Source organism: Cibotium barometz, chromosome 30 (genome assembly GCF_041138505.1).
Source record: "Cibotium barometz isolate CiBa-2024 chromosome 30, ASM4113850v1, whole genome shotgun sequence".
In the NCBI taxonomy this organism is placed as follows: domain Eukaryota; kingdom Viridiplantae; phylum Streptophyta; class Polypodiopsida; order Cyatheales; family Cibotiaceae; genus Cibotium; species Cibotium barometz.
In genome coordinates this window covers 49,165,439-49,190,932 of record NC_141075.1, presented here as the reverse complement: position 1 = coordinate 49,190,932, position 25,494 = coordinate 49,165,439, and the positions used below count along the sequence as shown (strand labels likewise).

Here is a 25,494-nt window from a genome sequence, read left to right as displayed (position 1 = left end):
CCCATTTTGCAAAGAATCCATGGGATCCTCTCATCCCATAAATCAGCAACCCTTCTTTACATTGAGCATTCTCTCATGCTCAAACTAAAAGTTAATGAGGCAAAATCCACAAAAAACCAACCTTCAATGTTGTAAAAAACTGCAATTTTCACCTTTCTTGATGAGGAAGCTTCCAAGACTTCAACTTTGCTAAAATCTTAATTTTCAACTTCTCTGGGTAGCACCATAATCTCCAAATCTCCATGAGCATAATCTCTCTCCAAATGCAATACTAATGACAATGTGTGCTAATTTTTTTCATAATAAAGTGAAAATAATTCTTAATCAAATGAACACATAACCAAGAAATCTATACATAAATATTCACCCATGACCAAGAGCCCACCCAAGCTCTGATGCATATACACCACCAAATTCAAATGTCTCTCCATTCACATGGCATTGAAGCACCATCCATCTTCCCAATAGACCATAGGCATAGAGAGCTCTCCCTTCACCCCATTAAAAATGGAGCATTTGGGTGTGACAGTGGAGTGAGGACGTGACGGACGACCTAGCACACCCACAATGGGAAGTTACATTTGCGACCTAAAAGGCAAGACCTAACGACACATGCTTCGGCAAGGCTAAGGTAAGCTCTTGACTTGAACACATAGAGAGAGAGAGAGAGAGAGAGAGAGAGAGAGAGAGAGAGAGATCACAAAGAGTTAGAGATTACAATGAGGACACAACGATGAGCTAGAACATCCACAATGGGAAGATACATTTGCGCATCGAAAAGGCAAGACCTAGTGACACATGCTTTGACAAGGGTAAGGTAAGCTCTTGACGAGAGAGAGAGAGAGAGAGAGAGAGAGAGAGAGTAGACCCTCTTGCTCCCTCACTTGAGCATGAGGGGATTTTAAATAATCCTAAAATGGGATTGGTGGATTAAACCACACTAAGAACTCCATAAGAGAGAGAGAGAGAGAGAGAGAGAGATTGCACACTCAACACTCAATTCTATTGCATATCTCAATTGAACCATACAATGATGTAGGCTTTCTAGCCTTATCGTACTTTACATGGCATCATTCATGTGGCAACTCCTTTTTCACTCTTACTCATACACCATTCAATAGTACATGTGACATTCTTATCTTGCCACAATATCTTGCACCTCTAGGGTGCTTTCCCACATACACACAACACCGCGATTACATCTCTCAACACCCCCTCTTAATCAAGGTGTTCCGCAACTCACCCATCAATGTAGCATTTCTCAACTGCAATCGCTACCTCTCAACACTCCCCCTCAATGATACACTGGACTTTCCATCAAACGAACATGTGTGCGTGTGTCTACCATCTTAGACACCAAGTCCAGTTTGAGCCGACTTGCACACAACAGAACCACTAAGTCCGATTTGAACATAGAAGTTCGGGTGGGAACCTTCAACCAACCCATGCACATGCACCTCAGACAAGTTTCTTTTTTTCTCTGTTTTTTTTTTTGCTAGGCTCATGTGTCCAAGTTCACGTCTTGAGACTCACATCTCCAAGCTCACATCTACAGGTTCACCTCTAGGCTCATGTATGCAGGTTCACGTCTCCAGGCTCACGTGTCCAGGCTCACACCTCTAGGCTCACGTCTCTTGGCTCACGTATGAAGTTTACATGTTCCGATTCATGTCTATAATCTTTTTTGTATGAACTCGGCTCACGTACTTCCTCAATGTGAAATAGACCTATCTAGGGTATGAAAATCTAGGGACAAGGCCTATAACAAGGTTGGTGTGCACTTATTGGGTATAGATATACTTAATTCTCTAATAAACGCGAAAGACAAGAATTTTACTTGAAATTTGTAGCTAATACATATTGTGTGACAAGAATATCTTCCAAGGACATAGGTAGGTGTGTTTGTACGTGTGTAGGTTCATGTGTCTAGGCTCATGTCTCTTGGTTCACGTGTACAAGTTCACTGTAGACTTATACCTTTTTTGTATGAACTCAACTCACGTACTTCCTTGGTGTGAAATAGGCCTATCTAAGGCATAAAAATCTAGGGAGAAGGCCTATGACATAGTCGGTGTGCACTTATTGTGGATAATGTGTACTTAATTCTCCAATAAGAATTGGTGTGCCCTTATTGGGTAGTAAATGTACTTAATTCTCTAATAATTGTGAAGGACAAGAATTTTCCTTGGAATTTGTAGCTGATACAGATTGTATAACAAGTATATCTTCCAAGGACATGGGTAGGTGTATCCGTAATGGTCTTTATGGTGGTTGCAATAATTGGTTCGTACTATATTAGGTATACCTACCTCCAAGCTCAACTCTATAAGTTCACGTCTCCAAGCTCACAGCTCATGTGTCCAAACTCACAGATCATGTCTCCAAGTATCTAGGGCCACAAGAACAATCATCAAGATCTTGAAAATCCGAGTATACAGTCTCCTTTTTTAACTTCATTGGCCTCTTTCATGAGCTATATGCTCTGAAGATGATTCTCACTTAATAGCCATTTATATTTTTGTATTAAGAGGTGATTGTTTAGCAGACTTTTGTATTGTTGTCAATTAAATGGTGGATGTAAGTAAGCTGTCTAAATTATCACAACACCACAATTATATTGATGACAAACCCAATTTGAGAGAAAGGTAGGATTGTTTGGCAGGCTTTTATATTGTTGTGTAACTCATCTTTCATATAGTCCCATAATTTCAAGGCTTTGTAAGTCAACTGCACCATATTATTGGACATTTCTGACAATGAAAGTAGACATAATATGTTGTTAGATCTCCCTCCTCTCAAGTTTGTAAACCAGTCATTAATTGTGACACCACAGTTAGATCGTTACTTTGATGACTGGTTCCCCTTCTATGCTCTGTTTAACAATTCCATAAGCCACACAAATCCAACACCAATACTCACCACATACGAGAAAAAGTTGCTCCAAAACACACGTAAAATACACCAGAACTTTCCATAACTGAAGGTTTCTCAGTAAATTTTACATGTCTTATCAATAACCCAAACAACTGCATGCGGAAGTACATTTTATGTTGGATGACTGTACAAGAGCATGTAGGCATCCAGGAAACCTAATCACCAGCCAATTCCTAGTCTTCACTCACTACTCCAACTGATCCATGAGAAAGAATGGTAAAACTTCCTCAGTAGCAATGCTGCTAGTGCTACCACCAGACCAATGGCTAACAATGTTAGAAACTGATCATCAAAGGCTTGCTGCCTTCTGGTAGGCCTCGGGGGTTGAGTAACGATAACAGCCTTGGGTTTTGCAACTGGTATTTCGACATTAGCCATCTCTAAAGGTGGAACAGGCTCACTGACTTGAACTCCATTCAAAGTAGATGCCGGACTCAGCTCTAAAATATCCTCGTTACCTGACACTTGTCTGGATTTTTCCCCAAGTGTATCCGAACAAGAGACAGCACCCTGGGACGCTTGTGGAGAGAGAGTTCTTATCATCTGTTCATGTATCTGATCACAAAATGCAAAAGCATGGTATCAGCACAAATTAACATGTCAGACGTTCAGTATAAGAAGGGTCAGCACCTCATTAATCAGTTCCTGTCGTTCTGTGTTTCCATATTTTGGGGGAGCTTCCACTGACTTCAAGGCAAGAGCTTTCCTCTCCTCCGTGGTGAACTCCAAGGACCCAATAGCACCATTTCCTTTGGTGGGCATGAAAGCGATCAAAGCCACTAAAGCAGTTCTGACTGGCATTAAACCAAAAACGTAAGCAAAAAACTTCACCATGTACATATTACCTTAAAACAAGATAAACAATCTTTAACATAGGCATACCACTCCAAGATGGTTGCCAATGCTCAGGATGGTATTGAGAGATGCTCAGACATATCTTTGTTTGTGTTTCAAACCTTCCATTAGGCTGCAATACACGAGTAATAAATATACCAAAATAAGTGCATGTGATGACAAGCACAAATGCAGGCATAAAACTAAGCACATACAATGTCACGTGCACTCTCCCAAGTGTGACGTGGACATGCTTCTACCCATTGGCCAACTCAGATGTTGAGTACATGGCCAGATTTATGTGTTTGTAAGGGCTATTGTGCCAGATCATTGTAATATTGTCCAGGCACCCAACAAGCAGCCAAGCGTGGACTGAGTAATTTGGGTTGTGTGACCACACTTAGTTAGTAGGACATTAGGGTTGATAGAGTTGGTCGCCAACTCACCAACATTAGACACCATAAATAGGAGTCTAGGCCTTAACCATATTCATTCATCGATCAGTCAGTCACATTTAGTCTTAGGAGCAGTCCTACCATTGAGTATCTCTATTCATCATTGTATATACTACTTCACTAGCAGCATATCTAACACCTTACAAGTTTAAATTAACCAAAAAGCTGTCTTTGAAGTCTTTGAAAAAAAAAAAAAAGCAAGATAATGTTACCGTTAAAAGCATGAACGCAGGAGGTTTGAAGGGATATTCAGGAGGGAGTTGAATGCGGCCATGATAGATGCCTCCTTCAAATTCGGAATCTCGAGGTCCACGAATGGCAAATTGCCATTCAAAAATGTTATCCTGCAACTCAACATCTTGCAAAAGTTTTCTACTGCTTTGCAATGGACAAATGCATAATGTTGTAAGATAATCTTCATCAGTTCACAAGTGATGAACACCATGCATCTTATAAAGTGATGTTACAAGAAAGCCAGTTGAGGTACCTTCATAAAACCAGAAAGTGTTAAGCTACAATATGCAACGAAGAGAAATTCATCAATGGAAATAAAGTAAAACCACAGTAAAACAAGAGAAAAGAATACGCTGGTTTCTCCTAGGCTCTTCTGTGGTCCAATTGCTGAGATGAAGCCCCAGTTGGTTGGTCTCTCCAGATCTCAGTAAAACGCTGGCTTCAGACCTGTTTCCAGCTCTCCAACGTTTTCCCTTGACAGAGAAATACCCTAAAGTCACTCTTGGTGGGAGGGGTCTGATCAGCTAGCCCAAACGTGGGTACACACTAGGCTGCCTTACACAAGTTTCTAGATACGACATAGCTATTAAAAAGTTATTTTCCACTATAATATGTTCATGACATGGGACTTGTCTTCGGAGGCAGAAGGTTCCACGTTGGAGTTTTGCCAATAATTAGGGCATTTAGGGCACTCCAACCAACCATGATTCATGGCACATAGGCCTGTTTTTTGTCCTTGAGAAGAATTTTGAGAGTTCGGCTTAAAATAGCGAGGGTGATCACGTCCAACATCATGTCCACGATCTGATCCTCATGGTTGAGAGGATTGTGGTCGCCATTAGCGATCGGAGAAGGAACCATCTTGACGGTAAGGTTTTTGGGAACTTGTCTGAGAATTGAATTGATTTGAAGCACTGCTAGAGAAAGGGGTATTGCCACTACTGTTGTAAGAGCGAGGACTTTTGCCTGGAGTTGAAAAGGGTGGGCGTCCTAGCTAAGGTGGGCATCCCCGGGAGGTGTTGCTAAGGTCTGCTATGCGTTCCGCATATGTAATTGCCGAGGTAAGGTCAACAAGGTTGTACTTTTGCACGTCTACACAAAGATTGGGATTAAGACCCTCAACAAAGGCATGTAGCCTATCTTCAAGGGTTATTGAAGAGATCTCCACCAATGTCAAACTAGTGAAGTGTGAGATGTAAGAGACCAATGATCCAGTTTGGGTCAAATGGCATAACAAGATCGTGCTTGGAAATCCGCATTGGCAAGTATAAATTGCTTACGGATGGCATGCTCAAACTTATCCCAAGTCGTGATGGACTTGCCATCAGTCAACCGCCGTTGCCACCACAAAAAGGCAATATCTTTGAGTAAGGAGGTGACAAAAGTCACTTTCTTCTGGTCAGAGTGGTTAAAGTTCTAAAAATACAAATGAAGCTGGTATAGCCACTAATCTAATAAAATGTGTTTGTTGAGTTTGCCATTGAATGCTTCAAGGGTTTTATGTCCAATTTCTTAGAATGATTTGCTTGAAGTAAACGATAGAGGACTTTAAGTTCAGCGCCATCGACCTCTGCTAGTATGTCGTTGGGAACTGGAGCTTGTGTCGACTGAAGCACGCGAGCTGGTTGGTTGGGAAAATCCCAGTTGAAGCTGTTGCATCTGCGTTGTGAGCGTTGCCAATGTTGACTGGAGTTGAGCTTGCATAGCCTCCATTTGGGTTTGCATGTTCTGCTGCCATGGGGAGAGAACTGGTGCATCTTCCGAAAGCAGTTCTTCCATGGTGATTGTGTTGGTATTGTTGTTCTGCTACTGTTGGAGATTCTGAGGCGACATTGCGCCCTAGTAAGAACCATCTCTGAGGCGAGGTTGGACCATGCTGGAATATGGCCGTGGCAAGGCTGTCAAAGGAGGATCCGCTAACGACCACCCACTGTATCTTGGATGTTGGAGGGGTCATCTCCACTGTTCTGGGTGCTTCCCCGCTGTTTCTACACCTCTGGAAGACCTCCCCCATCCTGGGAAGTTTTCCCATATTTTTTTGGATTTTTTCCACATTTTTGGCACCTTTTTCTGGCATGTTCCAGTTTATGCTCCAATCGGCCTCCTTTATGCTAGCCGACAAGACATCATGCTAGAGGGTGACTCACGGTACGGACTGGCACTGCTTCATGTGAGGGGCTTGCACACCTGACCAAGACCATGTACGGGACTTGTACACCTAACCTTGGACGCTTAGAGTGGAACCCTCGCTAACTCATCCCGGATTGAGGCTCACAAGGGACCAGTTTCCACTCTAGGTCTTGCACCTGTTGTACATATATGTCCACGTGGCATCCAAGTGTGGGATGCACGTGACATTCAGGCCTCTTTCTAAGGCGTGCTTTTTCAAATTTCAGCAATACTTAATCACCTTCTTTTATCTATACGTGTCTTCTATGTCTATCTGCAGCATTTTTATGCTTTTCTTGAGATCTTTGTTTAGCTGTTCGGAGCTAAGAAACTGCAGTTTCCAGATCTCTTACATATTCATTAGCTTCAAAAATCTCATCCTTTGTACGTAGGATGGGTGGCAACACTACCTTGCCATAGATGATCTCAAAAGGTGCCTTTCCAATAAATGAATGCACCTGTTATTGTAAGCAAATTGAGCTAATGGCAAATACTTTTCCCAAGCTGTTTTCTTTTTCTTTTTCGGGAAAAAGATCCTTCTATTAGTTATCGAGAAAACAGCCAAAATCCTTAAGTACAACCTTGTCCCCAAATGGGAAGCGAGAGTCAAGATGCATAAAAGGGGAGAATGCTCTTCTCCTCCAACTGGCCGCTCTAAGAGGAGAAGGCTATCTCATACAATGAGGGGAGGGGGAAACAGCCACATAGGTGGTCTATAATGCCACGTGGACTTGCCACCACGATCTGTAAGAAAGGGACCGTGACGCCAGATCCTCAAGTAGGCCTCCTGGCACTTTCACATGCAGTCTGAGCCACCCTGAAGCTGCCCCCACTGACCACGGAGGGTATGAATGATATAGAGCCAGATACTCCGGATAGACTCCGATGGCCGGGTGAGGGTGCCCTCGCTACATCAAGCACTCTATACATGCCACAAAACTATACTGCTACAAATCTCCCATCTCTGGCTAGAACCTGGAGTCCAACGGACCTATAGGAGGAGCTGGAACTGGCACTGCAAAAATACGAAGGTGAGGGACCTAAAAGGGCTAGGCTAGTCCCCCAACTTCCTCCTCATATGGCATGAGGATCATGGCCTCAGTGGCCCAAGCAACTGTGCCCCACGTAACAATACGGGCGAGGGCCTGATCCATTGTGAGAATACGTAGGATCCTCTGCCAAACCTGTTGAGCCTTCGGGCAAAATACTGAAGACAATGACACTGAGACTCCTAAGGACAGCTACACCTCTGACATAATGATGGTCTACCCCCAATGGCCAACCAAGTGGCAACTGCCAAGCTGCTATGTGCCAGTTGCCACATGAAGAGAGTGATCTCCCGTGGCCGAAAACTATCCCACAGCTGCTTCTAGAAATCTAAGAGTAAGTTCTAGAAATCTGAAAGAGTGAGGCAAGAGGCCTTGGGACTACCAAAGTCCTGCTGTTGCTGGAGTGCCCTCAACCTCTGACATCTGAATCCTACGGCCCAAGCATGCAATGTAAGAAAAAAAGGGGGTGCCAAGCGTCTCCTCATTGTCCTATGGATCATGCCATGTCCACTCTCCCAAGTCCCACTAGAGACTCATGAGAGGCCAGCCCTCCAAAAATCCATAACCCCCAGTGTCTCTCTCGCCACCTTGGCCGATGGAGGGTCGATGTGCCACTCATGTGCATGAAAACCAATCACCCTCACCCTCTGCAAGGGGCATCCCCTAAAATCCTCTAAGGGGTTCTCCACTCTCGCCAGTCTACCATGAAGCCCAAATTCCAATAGAGAAGGTGAGTAAGGCGGAGCTCTCATCCGTGCCATGAACTACCAAGGGTGTATCATGCCTGGTGAAAACTCCCAGCCATTGCAGGGGAGAAGAGTCCAGTATCGAGAGGGCAGCCACTCCAGAGGGATGGAGGAGTCGATGTTGAGGCTAACTCTGTCTCTGCCCCAGATCCCAATAAGGCCCCTCTCCTAGGCCTCCAGGGGCAGCTGTTTGAATGTAAACTAATCTCCAAGTGACCTAGACCCATGCTCAAAGCTCCCCATAAGACATGCGGGCAAGCCCCAAGCATGTGACCACTAGGCAAACAGACCATGGGGAGGCTATTGGAGACCACCCAAGAGATTGGCTACAAATCTGTCCTCAAATATTGGACTAAAGCCACGTGCCCACATCTTTGTGAAAATCCATCTCGTGCTCTAAGGCCAAGGGCCTCCCAAGATTGGGGTGCGGGCGGAGATCCTAACCAGGAGAAGTCCTTCCAAGGCTCACCACCCGGAAGAAGACCTCAAAAATCAACTTGCCCAACGGAACGCGGCTCTTATTGGAGGGTCGATGATTCCCAGGGCCCTTCTGCGTCGCACTTGAATGATCACTCTCCAGGCCACCTTGGCCCGAGCAAGTCTCCCGTCTCACTGCCAACCCACAGAAAGTTCCAAATCAAACATTGAACCTAACCAATACAAGCCTGGGAGAAAGACCAACAGGAGGTGATGTACCACATGGTGGCGAGAAGAACCTGGTTCGCCACCACAACCCAACCAGCTAAGAAAAGCCTGTCGGAACTCCATTATAGTAGCTTCTTCCAAATGCTTAGAAGAAGAGGGGCTAGCTACTGCTCAGGGGAGATGTCAATGCCAACCTGGCATCCCAGATGACAAACTCAAGCATCCCTCGAGACCCACTAAAAAGCCTCAACAAGACGCCAAGTCGGGATGGGCGATGAGCCAACCCAAAATCCACACGACTTGTGACAATTGATCTATGCTCCAGATGCACAATAGAAGATCTCAATCGCCTCAGCAAATCTCTGGAGGTTCCCCTTGTCCCCTGACACGTATGTTGTCGTGTCATCGGTGAACTCGGAATCAAGTAGCTCCTCCTGCACATGGATGGGAAGATAGTCATTGGAGCCCGGTCTCCTCAACAGAGGAAAAACTACTCATGGCCTCGACGACAAACAAGAAGAGATAAGGTGCTAGAGGGTGTAACCATTACCTCGTTGAAGGCAGCTCGAGGCCACCTTCCATGAGATCCCAGTGATAGAGAAATAAGAAGATCCCAGTACTCACCCGGGCATTTGCCCCTAGGTAATGCTGTCATAGCCTCTGCCAAGTTTCAACTCCTCAGATGTGAAGGGGGTCAGGAGGAAAGTCCAGAGAGCATTTTGATAATATGGACACACAACTGAATTTTTCATCTGCATAATTCGGCAGTGCTTGATCTCTTGAAATGTTATGTGGCTGAACAGAATAAGCCTAGGAAGCACCATCTTTCAGAGGGACGTATCCGCCATTGTGGGAAGATCTTGCAAGGCAGGAGTCACCTTCTAGTTCCACTCTTTTGGCCCCTCCAAGACACATGGTGGAGTATGCATTTCCGTCAATGAGCAACTATTGTCGACACTGATCGACTCACTCACTATTGTCACTGAATGAGCTCAATGGGTGACCATTAGTATTGGACAGGACTATGTGGGCTTCTTGAATGCATATGTGCCGAACGCTGCGGCAGGTAGGGCCACCTTCTGGAGTACAATCCATCAGTCCCTGCCCGCCGTAGGCGGATTCCTCGCGTACGGGTGGGGATTTTAACATGCTAGTGTAGGTAGAGGGCAAACTCGAAGGTGACATGGCTACAGTACTTGGTATAGAGTAGTTGGCTTGGGAGGCATTGATTTTGGCTCTCAGGGAACAGGAGCCTTGGCATCTTCCAGAGTTTGGACGTGGCCCCGAGAGTCTGTGTTTCTCTAGATCCAAAAGGAGGAATATTGGCTCTAATCTGGATGCTCTAACCTATCCAGATTAGATCATTTCTATGTAGATGAGTGGGCTAGTGGTTGTGGTGGCATGATTGGCATTCTGGATGGCACTACTTTCTCCGATCACGCGCCGGTTATTCTCTCCTTGGATGACCCCTAGAGGCAAGACAGACATTTGAGTTCCCGGATTCCAAATAGCCTCACCCAATACCATGAGATTTGCAACAAGATAGAAGGGATTTGGGAGATGTTGGGGTAAAGGCGTTATGCCCACCCTTATAGTGTGTACAAGCCCATAAAGTTATAGTACATAGTACACTTAGTACTTTTAATGTACTAAGTGCACTATGTGTACTAGTGCAATATACATGTGTGATAGGGGAGTCACACACTTATGCCTCATGAGTTGACTTATCCCCACAACTCTCTCTCTCTCTCTCTCCCTTGCTTCTCTGTGTATGTCTCCCATGAATGAACTCTAACCCTAACTGTTTCTCCCCTTCAACTGGTATCAGAGCTTTGGTCCCTCCCTCTTCTCCTTGATGGCTCCTGCTGATTTCTGTCCTTCTCTCCTGGCTTAGGTAGCAAATCAAGTGAGCTGCTTGTGTTGAACGCCAGGCAAGGCGACGTAGCTCTACACGGTCGAATGGATACACAGTCGACTACTAGGCGAAGGCAGCATAGCGAGCGAAGGCAGCAGCCGTAGGCTGGGCGTCAACATAATTAAGCGTAGCAGGCAAACACAAAGCGTATTAGCGTTGAGCGGAGCCCGTCATATAGACTGGGCGAACTCAGGCATGGCGCTAGGCGGGTGGCGCTCATAAGCGTGCGAACCAGAGCGTTGGCGAACAGGCACTAGGCGAGCGAAGGCGCTAGGCGATTCAGCTGGCTACGTAAGCGACTCCAATCGTGTAGGCGCTAGGTGACGAAGGCACCCGAGTAGTCGACAAGCAGCGTAGACACTCACGTGCCGTTTCTGAATCGTAGTGCTGCCCAGGCAGCCAGCGTTACCCTGGCTGCTGCCCAACTGGGCTGCCATGCAGCCAGCACAGCCAAAGCAGCAGCGCCCACAGCAGCAGCAGCAGCAGCACTAGGCGCAGCCAGCGCCTGCAAATCAACGTGCAGCAACAGCCAGGCGCCGCCGTACAGCACAGCAGCAGCAGCAGAATCCTCCTTTTCTGCAGCAGCATCATCATAACCCCCCTCTTTTCCTGCAACAACAAAAATTTAGCCTGCAAATTGCAACAGAAATCAGAAATCAGAGGTATTTTGCTTCAATTTTGGATTTTACTTGTCAATTCAATCAATTGAGCAGGTTCAGGTGCTCAATTGCTCAATTTTTGAGCAAAATTGGCAAAATTGGGTGACATTGGTCACAATCAGGATAAATTTGCAGGAAATTGGTCAAATCAGGATCAATTTGCAGGAAATTGGATGTCGAAATTTGGGGCTTTTGATGTAATTGTGCAATTAAGCACTCATACATGCTGTATGATGTGAAAAATCGCACATTTGGGCAAAATTGCAGCAAATTGCAGTGCAAATCAAGGGGCTTTTGTGCCGATTTGGTTGATTTGCATGCAGGCGATCGCATTTGATGCTGTGGATAATGTGCTGATGCCTTACAAGCACTCAATGTGCCTGTAAATCAAGGGGCTTTCATGTATTTGATGTATATGTGGCCAGGGGGAAGCATCGTGAACACAGGATGCCTTCATGTGCGTCAATGTACCATGTATGATCAGCAATTGATCTCAAATCAAGGGGCTTTTCAAGTTTGTATGCTTGTTGAGCTTGGCAAAGCAGCAGGCAAGACATTTATGCCTTGCATCCTCAAAATCAGCTTGCAGTCAAGGGGCTTTTGCCCAATTTCTGTTCAGGACTGTTTTATGCAGTGTACTGGACTGTAAAAGTCTGATTTTCACTCATTTGGACAGCCAGGAGAGCATTTATTGCTATTGTACCTGCTGGTACAGATTTGGCACAGCTTTGTGCATGTTTTGGCATGGCTGTACACTGTTTTGAGTGACCAAAAGATTCAATTTCAGCTGCTGAAATTGCCGGTACAGGTTTGGTACATTATTGGTGAGCACTTGGTACTGCTGTACAGTACTTTTGAAGGGCAACAGAGCACATTTAAGGTGCTGTCCAAAATCTGCAGCAACCAGATTTTGGTGTTTTCATCACATAAAGTGGGAGAAAAGTTGCATTCTTGCTTCCGCAGTGGGAGATAAAGCTTGGGAGAACAACTGTGAGCACTTTGTGTGCTTTTGGGTGCAGTGTTTGCACATTTGCAGGGAGTCAGGCATTGACAGGTTGCATTTTGCTATGGCAACCACAGGTGAGAGCTCTTCATTGCTTCACATCAAGAAGCTTGAAGGCTCGCATAATTATGATATTTGGCAAACCCAGTGCTACAATGTGTTGCTCCAGAAAAAGCAGCACAAGCCTATCAAAGAAAGGGGTGTGATGCCCGCTTCTCTTACAGCTGAAGAGTGGGAAGATATGGATGAGCTGGCAAGATCTACTATCATGTTGTCTGTGTCAGACTCATTACTTTTCAGCATTCGTGAAGAGAAGACAGCTTGGGGAATGTGGCAGAGATTGCAGGACTTGTATGCCCAACAAAGTGCCTCAAGCAAAGTGTATTGGTTGAAGAAACTCATAGGCCTTCAGATGAAGGAAGGGGCATCTATGACAGCCCATCTAAATGAGTTTAATGGTATTGTCAGCCAGGTCATTAATCAAAAGTTGGCAATGGACGATGAGTTCAAAGCCACCTTTCTGTTATGCACTTTGCCAGAGAGTTGGGACACATTCAGGACAGCCACTAGCAATTCAAATGCTATGCTGTCATATGCAGATGTTGAGGGTGCTCTTCTTCAAGAAGAGATGAACAGGAAAAACAACTCTGTTGGAAAGTCCAATGCAATGAATGCACGTGGGAGATCCCAGCAAAGGGGGAAAAGCCAAGAAAGGGAAAGGAGCAAGTCTCGCTCCAAAAAGGATTTGGAATGCCATTATTGTGGCAAGAAGGGACACATTAAAAAACAATGCTACAAATGGAAAAATGATCAAAAGGAAAAGGGAAAAGGCAAAGACAAAGAGAAGGATGAAGCCAAAGATGTAAAGCCAAAGGGCAAAAGTGGAGTCAAGATTGAAGAAATCAATGTGTCACATGCAGGTGGCAGTGAGGATGAGGTCCTCTTTACGTCTTCACTTGATGCCCATTCACTTCTTACAGGTGGTCATGGTATGCACTCATGGATCATTGATTCAGGTGCCTCCTTTCATGTCACAGGTTGCAGAGACTTGTTTGTCAGGTATACTGCTGGCAATGAAGGAGTGGTTTATTTGGGTGATAACCATGCATGCAAAATTCTTGGCAGAGGTGATGTGAGGCTTGTATTTTCAGATGGCTCACAACTTATGCTCCATGATGTCAGGCATGTGCCTGAGATCAAGAAGAATCTGCTTTCTACTGGACAGCTTGATGATGCTGATTATGTTACCACATTTGGTCGTGGAAAGTGGAAGATTAGTAAGGGCTCACTGATTGTTGCCAGAGGCTCTAAGGTGGACACTCTTTATTTTATGCATGCAGGTGTTTGTCACCATGCTAATGTAAATGCAACCGAGCTGCCGGAAATTTCTATGTGGCATAGCCGGTTGGGACACATGAGTGTCAAGGGAATGGAGCAATTGTCTCGTTTGGGTTACTTGCCTTCTCTAAAGTTTTCAAGTTTTCAGTTTTGTGAGCATTGTATATATGGTAGGCAACTACAGTGCCCCCACAAGAAAGCTCTTGGACAGAAAGATGCTCAGTTAGAGCTTGTGCATACAGATGTATGTGAGATGCCTCAGCTTTCTTTGGGAGGGGCAAAATATTTTGTGTCTTTTATAGATGATGCCACACGCAAGGTGTGGGTTTATCCTCTTCGTTTGAAGAGTGATACATTCTCAGTGTTTCAGAAGTTTGTTGCTCATGTTGAGAATCAAACTGGCAAAACACTGAAGGCTTTGCGTTCCGACAACGGTGGAGAGTATATGTCCAAACAGTTTCAGGACTTTTGTGATGCTAAAGGCATCAAGAGGGAGCTCTCTACTCCTTATGATCCTCCACAAAACGGGACAGCAGAGAGGATGAACAGGACCATTCAGGAGAAGGTCCGTTCTATGTTGTCACATGCTGCATTACCTCATGGTTTTTGGGCTGAAGCTGTTATGACAGCCGTTCACCTTATAAATAGGTCACCTAACACGAGGCGTGGTGGGAAAGTGCCAGAGGAAGTATGGACAGGGAAGCCTCCGTCATACAAGCACTTGAAAGTGTTTGGTTGCGTTGCGTACGTGCACATACGCAGGGAAATGCGCACCAAACTTGATCCCAAGTCTCACAAATGCATATTCCTAGGATATGGTGACAGAGGTGAAATGGGGTATAGACTTTGGGATCCCATGAATAGAAAGATCATACGCAGCAATGATGTCATTTTTGATGAAACATGCATGTATAAGGAGCCTGCAAGGCAACAGGAGCCTGGCAGAGTCATCTTTGATGATGATGGACATCATGGACAACAACAAAGGGCTGTAAATCAGCCATTACAGCAGGAAAACCAGCCCTTAAATGGTGCTGAAAATGGTCCAAATGGACAGCCAGAGATGGCAGAAGATATCCCTATGGATATACCACAGTTGGAGGAGATACCGGGCATGATATTTCAGCCTTATGGCATGGAACAGGAGCCACCAATGGGTGATATGCAGGCTGGACAGCAACCTGCAAATGATGGTCATTGGGTACGGAGGTCCACTAGACCCTCCAGAGTCCCTGACAGGTTTGTTCCAGGGGTTGACTACTTGATGCTCACTGACTGTGGGGAGCCCTCATGTTACAAAGAGGCTTTACAGAGGGCAGACAAGGCTCTATGGGAGCGTGCCATGAAGTCAGAGATGGATTCTCTGCATAAAAATGGAACTTGGAAGTTGGTGCATTTACCTGCAGGCAAGAAGGTTTTGCCATGCAAGTGGGTATACAGGCTCAAAGTTGCACCAGATGCAAAGCCAAGATACAAAGCCAGGTTAGTGGCTAAGGGCTTTAAGCAGGAATATGGTGTGGACTTTGATGAGATCTTCTCTCCAGTGGTCAAAATGACCACACTTAGAGCTGTGTTAGCTTTGGTTGCGCATGATGATCTGGACTTGATTCAGATGGATGTGAAGACTGCTTTTCTTCACGGTGATCTCCATGAGGAGATATATATGCAGCAGCCAGAGGGTTATGCAGTAAGTGGAAAGGAGAAGCTTGTATGCAAGCTGAAAAAGAGTCTTTATGGGCTCAAACAGGCACCAAGGGAATGGTATCATAAATTTGATACATTCATGAAATCTCAGAAATTCAGGAGAAGTGACATAGATCACTGCTTGTACACCAAGAAAGCTTTGGATGGCAGTCTATTGATTCTCATTTTGTATGTTGATGATATGTTGATTGCCGGAAAATCTCGTAAAGAGATGGATGCTTTGAAGCAGAGGCTGCATCAAACCTTTGATATGAAGGATTTGGATGATGCTAATCACATCTTGGGTATGCGGATACTTCGGGACAGAAATCAGCATGTGTTGTATTTGTCTCAGAAGGAATATATTGGCAAAGTTTTGCAGAGGTTCAATATGGACGGGGGGAAGAAGGCTAGTACTCCTTTGCCTCCATATGTGAAACTCAGTGCTATGGACAGCCCACAGTCAGATAGAGACAGGGCTGATATGGCCAAGATTCCGTATGCTTCAGCTTGTGGCAGTCTCATGTATGCCATGGTTGCTACTAGGCCTGACATTGCATTTGCAGTGGGAGTGGTTTCTAGATACATGGCCAACCCTGGCAAGAAGCATTGGGAAGCAGTGAAAGGTGTCATGAGATACCTGAAGGGCACACAGGATATGTGCATTTGCTTTGGCAAACAGGATGCATTAGTGCATGGTTACACGGATTCGGATTATGCCGGTCATCCAGATAACCGGAAGTCTACTACCGGTTATGTATTTACATTCACGGGAGGTGCTGTGTCATGGATATCCAGGATGCAGAAGTGCACTGCCTTATCTACTACAGAGGCCGAGTATATTGCAGCCACAGAGGCTTGCAAGGAGGCATTATGGCTATCTCGGTTAGTGGTTGATTTGGGCTATACATGGGATATTCCATTGTTGCATTGTGACAGTCAGAGTGCCATCCAGTTGGCAAAGAACCCTGTCTTTCATACAAAGACGAAGCATGTGGATGTGAAGTATCACTTCATCAGAGAGGTGATAGAGAACAAGCAAATTCAGCTTGTTAAGATCCATACGGATGACAACCCGGCTGATCTGTTGACAAAGAGTTTGCCTCCGGAGCGGTTTGCTCATTGCAGACACTTGATGGGCATTGGATGAGGCCATTTTCAGCCTTGATATGGCCTTGTATATTATCATGTACATGCTGATTTTTTCTTTTCCTTTACTTAAGGGCACTTTGCCTTTAAGTGGGAGGTTGTTGGGATAAAGGCGTTATGCCCACCCTTATAGTGTGTACAAGCCCATAAAGTTATAGTACATAGTACACTTAGTACTTTTAATGTACTAAGTGCACTATGTACTAGTGCAATATACATGTGTGATAGGGGAGTCACACACTTATGCCTCATGAGTTGACTTATCCCCACAACTCTCTCTCTCTCTCTCTCCCTTGCTTCTCTGTGTATGTCTCCCATGAATGAACTCTAACCCTAACTGTTTCTCCCCTTCGCCCACCCTTATAGTGTGTACAAGCCCATAAAGTTATAGTACATAGTACACTTAGTACTTTTAATGTACTAAGTGCACTATGTGTACTAGTGCAATATACATGTGTGATAGGGGAGTCACACACTTATGCCTCATGAGTTGACTTATCCCCACAACTCTCTCTCTCTCTCTCTCCCTTGCTTCTCTGTGTATGTCTCCCATGAATGAACTCTAACCCTAACTGTTTCTCCCCTTCAGGAGAGGCTAGATTTTCACTCAGGAGCAGCCACATGCAACTTGGATGCAAGCCTTGGAGAGATTGGCAGTCTATTACAAGAGGCAACACTAAGCAGACGCTGGCTTCCAAGAGCAAGAGAGGAGCATTCGCAAGGGTCTTGCTTCCCTACATCGTCTTCAAGAGAGTGCACCGGATAGCTCGTGGATTGAGAGTCAGCTAGCTACCGCCCGTACAAAGCTCAGATCCATAGAGGAGTGGCGGGTGGAGTACATATACCATGCTAAAGCCTCTTTTTGGACATAGGCGGAGACAAGGGTAGTGTGGATTTCTTCGAGATTACATGCCCACATAGGCGGAGAGAGGGTATCCGCATGTTGCGAGGCCAGGATCAATTCTTACAAACCCCCCTTCATGTGAGAGCCATCACCACAAATTTCTTCAACACTCTTCTCACAAGCGCCCCCAATTCCTCACGGGTGTAAGATGAATGTGAGCAGGTTTGGCAGCATACGAGGGATGCCAGAATAACGTTGTAGTCTGGGATCTTTGCTCACATTTGATTCAGATATCCCATGGTGTTTGAAAATCTGGGAAAGAAATAATCTCGCCATGTGATCGAACTTGATATAGAGTGAGCTTGCTTGCTAAATTTGTCAATAGTCCAAATGGCATCATTGTGATAAGTAGATTTGGGCCTGTCCATAATAAAATCCACGACAATGCTTTCCCATAGCTCATGGGGTATAGGCTACCGTTGCAAGAGGCCAGGTGTTTTATGCCTATCAAATTTAACCTTCTAACATACTATGCATTCACGTACATAATACTCTCTCTCTCTCTCTCTCTCTCTCTCTCTCTCTCTCTATATATATATATATATATATAGGATGACCCACAAGTATCTCTCACCGGACTAGTACCAAATCCAATATCCAATATCCAAATCCAATGAATCCAAGTCCAAGTTCCAAGTTCAAATCAAATCCAAAACCAAGTCCAAATCCATGTCCAAGCTATATGTCTAAGTTCTCATTCCCTGACTTTGGCAATCCAAAGATAAAATCCATAGCAATACTCTCGCATAGAACATTCAATGGGTGCAATAATCCTGCTAGCTTTTGTTGGTCAAACTTGTCCTTCTAATAAACCAAACATTCTTGAACATATAACTAAATGTTCTTTCTCATACAAGGCCAATAAAAGTAGCTTTCCAAAGCTTGAGTTACAGTTAGAATGCTTCTTTGCGCTACGTAAGGTGAAGAATGGCTGTTTTTGTTCACTTTTGGCCTCGAATCTTTTGTCACATAAACTGGTTCACATCATAAGAAAAACCCTTTTTGATGACATAGAAAGTCACCAAATCTTTATTCTGTAATCTTTTTCAAAACATCTTCGAAGTCTTATGTGGTAGCATAAAGATCCTTCATCAAAATGAAATCCGTAGAGTAATCCATAGAAACCTCATGGCTCAAGACTCTCCGAGATAATGCATCTGCTACCTTGTTGTCTTTGACGTTCATAGACAACAGCATGGCCTTTTTGGTTCAAGACTCCTTCGATGCAAGCTCATCATGTTCAACCACAAAAAAAGGTCTAGAATATCCAGCCCTGGTCCTTTGCTAGCATAAAGTCTCAATGCTTCAAAAGGATTCTATTTCAGCTTTGGTCCACAAAGATCCCACGGCTTTATTTGTCGAAACATGCAATGGACTAAGCACCACGTCGAACTTCCTAGCATGTTGTCAATCTGATGATCTTCCGATCTCTGTGGCTTCTTTGCCTTCCTTTCCCTCACCTGTCATGACCTAGGAGTAGCTTCCTTGTCTCCTCCATGATAAATAGAGTGGGTAGCTCTAGATCCTCTTGCAACGGTGACTCCTTTGGCCCAAAGATGGGCTTTAGCAGCTTCAACTCCTTCGGCTTCGGTGGCTTGATCCTTGATGAAATCTTCAAACATTTGAGCCCTTCTTTGGTCCTTTTCCTTCCTGGCTCTCCAAGCTAGGACTTCTTCGTCTTTCAGAAATCTTCTGAACTGCTGAAAGTCATGGTACTCTTCTCATGACCGTGGTTCCCATCTTGAAGTCTTGGATCGGCCTCTTAGTTATTCCCTTAATGAGGCCCTTGGTATCCCTCTGCTCTCAACATGGCTCTGTCACCCCAAGAAAGTTTCTTCAAGAGAAATCTTGCTCTCATATCACTGTAAGCCTAGTGGGGCGTGCCATGACAAACTCAACCACGTGTCCAAGAGATAAAGATATAGAGAGCGGAGAGAGAAGCGAATAGGGATCTTACACAGTAAACCACATTGAGCGGGGAACAAGCCCCGACCCCTTTCACGAATTTATTCAAGAACAATCCACAGGCACGCTAGCCAGGATCAATACAATCAATGAATACAAAACAAACAGATATGCCGATGTAGGATATTCAAGTCAATGTCGATGTCTAGGCACAAGATCTCTGATGCGATGTCTAGGCACAAGATCTCTGATGCCGAGCACACCACAAGGATGACCCACAACTTACCAGTATCTCTCACCAAGCTATTACCAAATCCAATACCCAAATTAAATCCAAAACCAAGTCCAAATTAAATCCAAGTTTCAAGTCCAAATTAAATCCAAAACCAAGTCCAAGTCCAGATCCATGTCCAAGCTATATGTCTAAGTTCCATGTTTATGTCCAAGTTCTCCATGTCTATGCTCCATGTCCAAGCTCTATGTCCAAGTTCCTATCCAAGTTCAAGTAGTCCAAGTTCCCATGAGTAATCTCCACAACCTTGTCGATGAAGAAAACCATGGAAAAGCTCTTTCTAGCAAGAAAACTGTTATAAAACTTGTTTTAATGATTTTGGCGATAAAAACCTCCAAAAAATAGTTTTTAGGTTTTTTGGCGCAGTTTTAGGGTTTCTGAAATTTTTAGGATTTCTGAAATTTCTGTCCGTACCCCTCCATACACGCATCCATATCGCCTATGCATATGCCCGTACAAGTCTAGGGTTGACTGTACATCTAAAAAGCAAGTTGGAGAAGGTGTTGATGGCGAAGAAGAAGCTCCCCATGATCATAATGATGCCCCCACACACTCCACAATCTCCTTCAATCTTCAATGATCTTGTTCATGGTACTACAAGAGAAGTCCAATCCTTTTATGCCAAAAAGCCTTCATCCTTTTGCTTTGCCTTTTTATGCTTTGTTTTTCTCTTTTTGCCTTTGCTTTTGCTCTTTTTACTTTTATTAATAAAATATTACTCAACTTTTTGTGCTTTGCTTTTCTGGCTTTAAGGCCTTGCTTTTTGGTCTTAGAGCTGTTTTTGAGAAAGCGCCTTTTAGCTTTTTGGTCCGACTCAGTCTCCTCTTTCCAATGGTGCCCTTGGCTCGTAGTCAACCCTATTTGACTTTTTGCTTTTTCCTGTTTTTTGACCAAGAATGATGCTTTTTCTTAATCAAACCTTATGGACCCTGTCCCCATGTCTTCTTCCACCTGTTTGGTGTCCAGGCATGGGTTTCATCATGTGAAATAGAGCTAGGAGGGCCAAATAGTAACAGGAGGAGTGTGGGACTCTTCCATGACCTTTTGCCTCAAATTCTTAAGCAAGCAAATGCAGTTCTGCATATAGACATAACCATCCATCCTTCAAAGAGTATGGTGGGACTGTATGACCAGCATTTAAATCAGCCCATGTAAAGGTGCTACCAGCAAGGCAAAGCGTCTGATAAACCGCTTGTAATAAGAGCATAACCCAACAAAACCCCAGACTTCATGCACAGAAGTCAAATTTGGCCAGTCTAAAATGGCTTGGATCTTTGTAGGATCCATTCGCACGCCATCTTTTGACACAATGTGTCGAATTTCAGCAAGGAAAAACTCGCTCTTTTTCACATTAATGTATAGCTGGTGTCTGCAAATGTAACACGCGGAAGCTCTGAGAATCTTCTTTCAGCCCTAAACACCACTTAGAACATGCTGATGCAAAAACGCAGACAGAAAGGAGAGTAGAGAGAGAGAGAGAGAGAGAGAGAGAGAGAGAGAGAGAGAGAGCTGGAAATTCAGTATATTCATATGGTACAAAAAGGTATCCTAAATCTACAGCTATGGGCTGCCTTCATGAAAAGGTGGAAAACACCCAAAATCATCCTAATGCTGGATCCACTCCCTAGTGGAATGAATGAGTCCATCAATGAGCAACCATGCCTATTTATAGGCCCTTGGACCATTGGAGTGTTGGCCGACCATCAAGTCGGCCAGCCGACTGGACTAGATCTCATAAATCTTTGATACGCCTGCAGCCAAATGTCCCTGTGTGCAGCCGACAATCCCTGTGTGCAACCGACAGTCCTTCAACGTCTTCCATGTCCTGCTCCACGTCCAACACTAGCCAAAACTGCAGCATGCTCCTAAACTCTGGTTTTCTTACATCTTTTTTTGGCTGCCCCTTCTTGACTAGCTTCAGGATATGTCCATGGGCAATCATGCACATGACATCCCCCTCTGCTAAACTTGATGACGGGATTCCAACCTGTTCTTGGATGACTGTCATCATCCCATTCTGTTTCTTGAGTCCCTCTGTCATCCATCCATCTCTAGCAACCCTTTTCACTGAAAACCCGGCCCGGTCTCCAAAATCACTCTGACTCTGAATAGGATCCATGCATCTGTTCCATCCAATCCCCAATCCATTCTTGCCCTGACTCTAAACACCGTCTTGGTCTTCATTCCTGAGAAATGAGTCAGGCACTCTCACTCCACCCCTTGGAGGATAATCCTCCCTTGGGACCATTGCCCGAGAACCTATCTGGCTTACAGGACTGCCATCCCCTCTGGCTTTGTGGAACACCACCAACAAACCTAGCTCTTCCCAATCTTGTGTTCCTTGCCTTGGGCCTCATACCTGTGCACTTTCATGTACCTTGGACCTGTACACCATCAAATGGGACTCAAACAGCGTTTAGCCTTGCTGAGACTGATGCTCTGATACCAATGTAACACATGGAAGCTCTGAGAGTCTTCTTTCACCACTTAGAACATGCTGATGCAAAAACGCAGACAGAAAGGAAGTAGAGAGAGAGAGAGAGAGAGAGAGAGAGAGAACTGGAAATTCTTTATATTCATATGGTACAAAAAGGTACCCTAAATCTACACCTATGGGCTGCCTTCATGAAAAGGTGGAAAACACCCAAAATCATCCTAATGCTGGACCCACTCCCTAGTAGAATGAATGAGTCCATCAATGAGCAACTATGCCTATTTATAGGCCCTTGGACCATTGGAGTGCTGGCCGACTGCTGGTCGGCCAGCCGACTGGACTAGATCTCATAAATCTTTGATGCGCCTCCAGCCGACTGTCCCTGTGCGCACGGTCATATTCTACAACTTGAACCACCATATCTCTCGGAATTTTCCGGTATGGATAAAGCTGCCCAAACCTCTAAGGAATTATGGGATGCACTTGCAGCCCGTTTTCAGAGGAACACTTACAGCCGCAAGCTTCATTTAAAAGCTCAACTCAATGAGCTGAAGGTTACAGAGATGAATGATGTCATGGCCAAAGTGCAAGAACTCAAGAAGATCCGTCAACAACAAGCCATCTTGGGAGTCCAAATTCCCAATGATGACTTTGCCGTTGAGTTACTGGGCAAACTTCCTCCATCTTATCAATCCTTTAAGGATACCATTGCCTTTCACCATGTTCTTCCCCCAGTGGATGTGGTGATTGCATAGTTACCACGGAACGTCGTTCCGCCTTCCTGGAACGCCGGAACACCGTTCCGGGCGAAGGCACGTTCATGAAACGCTAGAACGTTCCGCAAAAAATATATATATATATATATATATATATAAATAAAAATTTGTGGGGGGGGGGGTGTGTTTTGCTTGCAGAAATGTATGTTCATGTCTTGGGGGAGCAAATATTAGGAAGCATATTTGGCTATCCGTATACAAAAAGTTACATTTTTTTGTGTCATATGCTGACATGTCATATGACGTGGCATTCCGCGACGTTCCCGATCCGCTCCCGTTCCCGTTCCCGCTCCCGTTCTAGCATCCGACGTTCCCGGAACGTTCCCGTTCCGTGGTAACTATGGGTGATTGGCATGCTTCAGGACAAGCTAGATCTCATGAAGATCTCTGACTCTTCTTCTACCGAGTCAGCTTTTTCAGCCAAAGGGAAGCCCAAGTGGCAACCCAAAGGAGGTAATAAAAATGGCGCAAATCCAAGGAGTTGTCTGCTTTAGGCTCCAAGGATAAAGATAAAAAGCAAAAGAAAAGGGCAAATCTACAGAGAGGAAATGCCACTATTGTGGAAAGGCTGGTCATCTTCAGCCCGATTGCCTCAAGAAGAAGAGAGACGAGGAGAAAAAGTCAAAACAAAAGGACTCCGACGACAAAGAATCCAAACCCAAAGACACATGTGGCCTTTGTTTTGGTCGAAGAGTGCACCTCATCCACTGAGGCGTGGACTACTAGCTCTCGAGGACTGGATTGTGGATTCCAGGGCTACTTCTCACATGACTCACAAGGATATCTTGGAGGACTCTCACATTGTCTCTATGCAAGTCCAACTTGCGAACAATCAACCTGTTGATACACTGATCATGGGTAATATTCCTCTCGTCACTCCCTCAGGGAGGCCCCAGTACCTAGAGAAAGTTCTTTATGTTCCAAATTATCCAAAATTTTACTTTCTGCCTCTAAGATAGCCTACAAACTTAGAAAGGCTATGGCTTATCCTTCGATGATCAGATTTTGGAGATCATTCACAGAGATTCTCACAAGATTATCGCTTGGGGCTTACAAGAGAGTGGTCCCTACAAGATCACCAGTTTTCAGGAGGACCCCAATCTTGATCACTCTCATCTGTTCCAACTTCCAGCCTCTCATCAAGCTCTTCTTACAGAGAGGAGAATACTACTCTTTGGCATGCCCGCTATGGGCATCTTCCCTTCTCTTAACACTAGAGCTTCTTGTCTCCCGCCACATGGTGGAAGGCTTGCCTCAACTACCTCAGATGTTTGGCATCTGCTCAACTTATCTACAAGGCAAGCAACATCGGGATTCATTTCCACAAGAGACCCCTTTTAGGGCTTCCACCACTCTTCAACTTGCCCATATGGATTTGAGCGGACCTATGACTACGGTCACACCTAGAGGAGCCAGATATTTTCTCTTATTGATGGATTATTTTTCCAAGAAGGTCTGAGTCTTTTTCTTGTTCCAGAAATCTCTGACATTCACAAAGTTCAAAGAATGGGTTGCTATGATGGAGGCCAACACTAACCTCAAAGTCATCAAAGTGCACTCCGATAATGGTGGTGAGTTTACTTCTCGAAAATTCACTGACCTTTGTACTTCTCACGACATACACAAACAGTTTTCTACTCCCCACACTCCTCAACAAAATGGGGTAGTAGAACGGAAGAACAGGACCGTGGTTGAGATGGCTCGATCTCTTCTTTCTCATTGTTAGCTTCCTCAAAAGTTTTGGGCTAAAGCAGTTAACACTGCTGTCATAGTTGCAAAAAAACGCGTTTAAAAAAAAAAAACGTATACGTGGGACGCATTTTTTTAAAAACAAGAATGCTCAATGTTGAATGGTCATTGGTAAATCAATATTAAAGTTGGCATTGCCACCTGGGGGCCTGGGACCATTGGAATGTATTATCATTATGATTTAATGAATTATGATTGCCATAGGCTTCAAATTGTTCACTCTTGAATTTTTATGCACAAGTTTAACTTTTATACATGAAATCTGTCGTTCCTAGGCTTAAAAACTATATATACAGGCCATAATTATAGCTTAAAAATTTTAATGAATAAAAAACTTATTTAAAAACTTTCCCAAAAATTAAAAAACGTTTTTAAAAGTATAAAACTCGTATAATACTTCCCGTTTTAAAAACGTCTAGCAACTATGACTGCTATGTACATCATCAACCGTTCCCCCACAAAGGCAGTCGATGGCAAGACTCCAGAGGAGGCATATTTTGGGAGAAACCGATCAATTTCTCATTTCCATGTCTTTGGATGTGATGCTCATGTTCATGTTCCCAATTCTCATCAGACGAAGTCTGACGCCAAATCCCCCAAAATGATCTTTGTCGGCTACAA

At 44.5% G+C, this 25,494-nt stretch overlaps 1 protein-coding gene across 1 annotated transcript in view; it reads right to left on the bottom strand.

Moving 5' to 3' along the window:
* Positions 1 to 2,952: 2,952 nt before the first annotated feature.
* Positions 2,953 to 25,494, bottom strand: part of LOC147621585 (ubiquitin-conjugating enzyme E2 32-like) — a 41,019-nt gene continuing 18,477 nt past the window's right edge. Inside the window, exons 2-5 of the mRNA XM_086824376.1 lie at positions 4,436 to 4,567; positions 3,817 to 3,901; positions 3,565 to 3,728; positions 2,953 to 3,489 (exon numbers count right to left, since the gene is read on the bottom strand). Of these exons, the coding sequence (XP_086680502.1) occupies positions 3,115 to 3,489; positions 3,565 to 3,728; positions 3,817 to 3,901; positions 4,436 to 4,567 (756 nt within the window). The 3' untranslated portion in view covers positions 2,953 to 3,114. The remainder of the gene's footprint in view (positions 3,490 to 3,564; positions 3,729 to 3,816; positions 3,902 to 4,435; positions 4,568 to 25,494) is intronic.